The following is a 6,000-nucleotide window of genomic DNA, read 5'->3' as shown; positions in this document are numbered from 1 at the left end:
GGAGGGAGGGAAGCGAGGGGCAGCTTGGAAGTTAAGATGGCGGCTCGTGTGAGAGCGGGGTGCTGACCGAACCCTTTCCTGCCGTTCCTGCGCCCCGCGCTGCCCGGCCTTTCTCACTTCCCTCGTGCGGAGCGAAGGCTCCCGAGTTGTGACCGCGACACCCTGAAGGAGACGCCAAGTTCCCCCTCGCCCGTCCTTCCTCCCGCCCCCCCTCCATTTCCTCCTTGTGCGCCTGGCCCCTGCCCGCCTCCCTCCAGGGAGGGGGAGCAAAACATGACATCGATCCACTTCGTGGTGCACCCGCTGCCGGGCACCGAGGACCAGCTCAATGACAGGTGAGGCGGGAGGGGACCCCGGACAGTGCCCCCCGGGGGAGGAGGAGGAGGAGAAGAAGAGGGAGGAGCCCCCCGTGCGTGAGGGGAGGAGCCCCGGTATTTGGGTAGCGAGCGCGACGGGATGGAGATGAAACGCCGGGAGGGGGCCTGGGAGAAGGGAGCCCTTTTCCCCGCGGATTTTAACCCCGTCTCGTTTCGTCTCGCCCTCGGGAAGCGATGAAAGTGAGGGCCGCGTGGATGGAGCTGCCGGAGCCGCCCTGCCCGGGGGAACATCGCTTCTCACGGCGACTGTTGAACTAAAAGTTGCCGTGCCGGGCTTGCTTATTTGGGGGTGAATTCGGCACTTCCAGTGGGTCGCGGTTGGGATCCAGCGGGAAACGGCGGCCGACTAGTTTTGGTTTGGGGGATCTGGAAAAGATGGGCTGGATTTAGGTCCTTCCAGATCCTCTCGGCCGTGCTAAAGGGGGCTCGGGCAACTTCGTATTTTGTATAGGTGTGATTGTGAGTACTCTCCTGTTGCCTTGGTTGTCATGAACATAATGCATTTGCAGTCGGATCCCGTAGGGCTTTAGGACCGTAATGGATCTTTTATTTCTTGCGGTGTTGCAGATAGGATCAAAAATCTGTCGCGTCAGGATTTTCTTGACCTTGTTTAGAATGTTCCGGGATGTTTTTTTTGTCTTTTCGGTTTAATTTTTAATTTTCCATAATACAGTTTGCAAAGGGTTATATTTTGTATCATAATTTATAGTTAATCTCTGAATGTAATTCAAGTCTACGTTGGTATCATACAAATACATTTCTACACCTACTGACTTAGGATAGTATAAAAAAAAAAGGATACCTGCTATGAGTAACCTGAGATTATTTCAGGTTGAATTTGCCTCCCACTCCCAAATGAGTGAAACAAAAAGGAATGCTGAATGCTGAAGGAGAAGCATAGATCAATGGGGGAATTGCATCTCATCCATACAGTATGATTGACCATAAACTAGAAAGAGGGCCTATAGTTTAATATGTCTTGGTTGGGTGTGGTTTCTTTTTGAACGACCTACTGACACATTTTGTACTGCAGTGCCATTTATTGAGAAGAAGGATGCTTCAGGGATTGGCTACAGCTTCTATTATTTTGATTGGCATGTTGTTTCTAATATAGACTTGCTGAGTAGTGGAGATAAGAATTTGATAGTGTGAGAGACCTTTATGAAGCTACTTGATTCTAAAACTCTTCATACTTAAAAAGGACCCTTTTTTGGGTTCTGTGAGAATTTCTGCATAGTTTTTCTTGATTGCCTTTCTAGGATCCTTTTTGTTTTCTAACAGGCTTTTTAATAAAATACAGAAAAATGTAAAGGGTTTTCCTCATTATATTGTACATTATGTCTTTGTAGCACACTCTCCATTTGAGATAAAGCCGGTCTTACAATAACTAGTACAGTAGACAGAGAGGTAGAGAGAACCCATTCAAATACTAGTATTTCAAACATGGTGTCATTATTGGTTTTTTTTTTTTTCCATTTCTCTCTTCACATCTACAAATGTTTAAAAATATTTTAATTCTTAAGCAGATAGTCTTTGCTTTTAAACCAAAGCAATTTTTGTATTTTGTCGGTAGGTAACTAAATTACCTGTGGTTTACATTGATGTAACTGACTAGATTGTATAAATGTAAAGAATATGTAATAAAAGTTACTTGCTATTGTAATATTAAAACTTTGTAAGATTGTTCTGTTTTTTCAGAGGTAATTGATAATGACATACAGCAGATGTAGTAAAATACATTGTCATGATGTCACAAGAAATGACAAGTGATACAACACTTCATGTATGGAGAGTATTCATTAGTATGGGATGCTTTGCAGCAACATCCTTGAGTTTCCTCCGATTTCTAATTCTAGCTATGCTCTTAATAACTATTGACACTGCCTTAGTTTGATGATACATGGAGCCCCAAATTAGTGGACTGCATTTTACCCTAAAATGTCATGTGAACTTGGTCTGGGTGATTTAGTTTATAGATCAGGGAATTGTGAACCCAATAAATTGTAGAAACTATGATATGTGAACAAAACGTTTTGTGCTTGTTTGCAATATTCCATTGATATTTAGACACAATGGATTAAACCCAGATTAATTAAATTTAATTTCCACTGACATTAGTGAAAATAGAAGTCATATTTAGTGTTATATTGACTTTAATGAAATCTAATCTTGATGTGTTACTTTTACACATAAAATGTGTAATATAAAAATGTGAATGTCATGTTAGACTTTGTTTTAAAGATACAACATATTAAATGAAAAAAATATTTCCTGTCAATGGGTTTTAAGAATGGGAATTATAGGATTGTAGAAAGGATTTTTTTAGGTTTATGGAAAATGTATATTCTGAACATTAAAATACGTGTAACAAACAATCTAGAACATCACCAACTTTTTCTCTTTTGGTTTTCTGATTTTTTAAAATTTATTTTTATGGTTGCATACATATACACATACATACATACATACATACACTGCAATCTTTGCAGGGTTGCTGCTGTAATTCCCCTGAAATACATGGAGAATATATTATATTGTTATATGTTGTTTCCACTCTCTTCAAAAAATAGATACATTGGTCCAAATTTAAATATAATTACCCCATTTACCTCAAGAAACTGTGAATTCAATATATAGACATAAATCACACTTTTAATAATAGTCATCTAACAAATATTATAACTTTGAAATTATCCAGTTTGACTGGTGTGGCTCAGTTTATTACATCAGAATCTCCATTGTTTTTAAAATGTAATGAAAGTGCTGAAGATATAGTGAAAATCTTTTGTATAAATTTTCTTCTGTATCTATACTCTTAACTGATATTCATGTTTTTTAAGCAGTGTGGATTGAGAATGTGCATTTAACTTGGCATAATGAGTAGATAAGTAAGTAAAAGGAACCATATTGACCTGGAAAATTTCTAGTCTTGTTTACTATATGATTAATCTTCAATCTTCATGTAGTTATCTTCTGAACTTTTATATTTTGCCAACATTTTTATTTCATTGTGACATCCAAAATTAAAAAGAAACACACAGACACATGGTTGAGTTAACACATAATGCTAAGTGATGATGTGGTTGGTTTATTTTATACCTTAATGTGTTATGTGACCCTGCTTAGTATTTTAAAATAGGTCCTGTAGTAATGTATTATTGTTTTCAAAGCTTTAGATATGACTGATCCATTAATTTTCAATGGCCTTGTAGGCATTAAAATATACAATTTCCTTACCCCAACTCAAAAATCAGGGAATCAGGATTTATTACTGCCCTCTGTATTACAGGCATCATTCTGTAATGCAATTCTCTATTTGGTAGGTAATAAAGGCTATACTTGTTGTTATTTTGATGTATTTTGGAAAAACATGGAATATTTCAGAAATGCAGTGAAAAAAGAATCTTTGAATTTCTATCCATGTGTGGGATAGTTGGGAATTTTCTCCACAGACTAAATGTCATGAATATCCCTTCTGAATGGGAAGGAAATTAGAGCAAAATATTTAATGTAGCATGACAAATTGTACACTTGTAGATAAGATATTTTGGTTAAAGCTGCATATAATAATAATAACAATAATAATAATAGAGTTGGAATGAACCTTGGAGGTCTTCTAGTCCAACCCCCTGCTCAGGCAGGCAACCTTATACCATTTCAGACAAATGGTTGTCCAGTCTCTTCTTAAAAACTTCCAATGTTGGAGCATTCACAACTTCTGAAGGCAGGTTGTTCCACTGATTACTTGTTCTGTCAGGAAATTTCTCCTTAGTTAAAATAAAATAATAAAATAATTAGTTTTTGTAAGGAGTTTAATATGCATTATTGCTTAAAAATAGTGAATTCCTTAAAAAAATTATGAAGTGAGGAATCTTGGTTTCTTCCACTTGTCTTCTTAGGCTCTTAGGTGTGGCTAATGTGAGTAAATGAAATTGTAATATTTTCCCCTAAATAGTGCTAATCCCAGGATAACAGAAGGCAGGATTGCTGTAGTTTCCTGACCCTCACCTTAGCTATAGCCAGGATAACCATTGGTGGGGGTTATGAGGGACATAATTGCTTACATTGCCCTAAAGGTTACTCTAAATAAAAACATAATTCCCATTAAAGTAAAGAAAATGTAGCTGTTAAAGACAAGGATTTTTAAAAAAAGATGTAACTCAAATCTGACTTAGTAGTAAAACTGCTCAAAAACAAACAGCAAAAGTGGGTAATTAAAAGGTGTAAGAGAATAAAACTGGTTCTTGCACAGTGCTGAAAATAATCAGGTAAGCACCAAGTGGACTTTCTTAAAGGTGTTTCCAACTGGAGCTACCATAGAACAGTCTGTCCCTGAATGGGTAACTTGCTGAACTTTGGAACAGATCTTTGGAATTGCTCAAGTTACCAGATTTATCAGGTTATTCATCAGCATGGCCCAAATGCTTCTGGATTTGTGTTTCTTAGCCTAGTCTTCTTCATACAGTTGGTTTCTAGAAGCTAGACAAATTCTGAATCATTTTTGAAGCTCACTACTGTTTCTCTTCTTTTTGCCCCCTACATCCGTTTAAGTAGCTATGTGGTGATATTTGAATATTAAAAATAGGAGTCTGTCTTGGTAATGTATTTATCATGTCAGAGTATACTGGAAGTGAATAATAAAAGGAGCATTTCTTTTTGAATCCTCAATATAGCAATAGACACACACATTTTGTTTCATCAAAGTCATATTCTTGTGAATTGGTTTTATTTAAAAGAAGTTCAAGGAATTAAAATATCTTAAAATAGGCATATTCAAAACATATCCTTTTATGTGACAAGTCTGAGTGGTTAAGTAATACTGGAAAAATTACTTAACAGGAATCCTGAAATATTATTTTGTTCTATGTAAAATAAAATTCTTTTAATTTGGTTAAAAAAAATTGCATTTTTCATGTGGTTATGTTAAATGCTTCTCTGTTGCGTATTACTTACTTGCTTTTGCCCACTTTTATTTTAAATTTAGTTTGTGAGGCTAAAATTTGAGCAGTTAATACTCAATTGTCCCTGCAATTATTTTCAAGCAACAAATATTGATTTGGGCTACGGTGTTAGATTTTCTCATTAATGAAACACCAAATAAATTTGATCTAGTCTACTGCAGCTCAGCAGCTCTCATTTTCCTGTTTTCTAACTTATTTTCATTTACAGTAATATACCAATATATACAGTATATATACCAAGCTATTGTGAGGTAAACAGAAATGTTTGTATTTATTTTGTATTCTCATTTAGCTTATCATCAGCTGAGTCAGAAAATGTAAGTTGGAAGTTGCATACTTTGACTGAGTGACTTTGACAGTGACCTGGAAGAAATTTGAGAAAATCTCAGAAACCTTGGTTAATTTTTGGTATTAATGGCTCTTTTATAGCAGCTTTTTTAAATTTTGTGATACAACTTAGCCCAGGGAAAGCCTAAATGTGGTCTCTATTGTATTAATGCTTTTGTGTTTATTTATTATATATTTGAACTGCTGCAAAATAAAAACATCCCAAATGCAACAATATAAAGTAAAAGAGTGAAATCATAAAGGCATTATTATTAATTTAATTTAAAAAGGTACCGTAATTACATTTCACTGTCCCTGCATTCATTAAAAAAAAC

At 36.2% G+C, this 6,000-nt stretch overlaps 1 protein-coding gene across 1 annotated transcript in view; it reads left to right on the top strand.

Annotated features, from left to right (window-relative positions):
• The first annotated feature begins 273 nt into the window (after positions 1-273).
• Positions 274-6,000, top strand: part of UBR5 (ubiquitin protein ligase E3 component n-recognin 5) — an 80,001-nt gene continuing 74,274 nt past the window's right edge. Inside the window, exon 1 of the mRNA XM_015816367.1 lies at positions 274-335. Within this exon, the coding sequence (XP_015671853.1) occupies positions 274-335 (62 nt within the window). The remainder of the gene's footprint in view (positions 336-6,000) is intronic.

Source organism: Protobothrops mucrosquamatus, unplaced genomic scaffold (assembly GCF_001527695.2).
Source record: "Protobothrops mucrosquamatus isolate PMUCROS unplaced genomic scaffold, P.Mucros_1.0 scaffold439, whole genome shotgun sequence".
Lineage (NCBI taxonomy): Eukaryota > Metazoa > Chordata > Lepidosauria > Squamata > Viperidae > Protobothrops > Protobothrops mucrosquamatus.
This window is presented reverse-complemented; position numbering and strand designations above follow the sequence as displayed.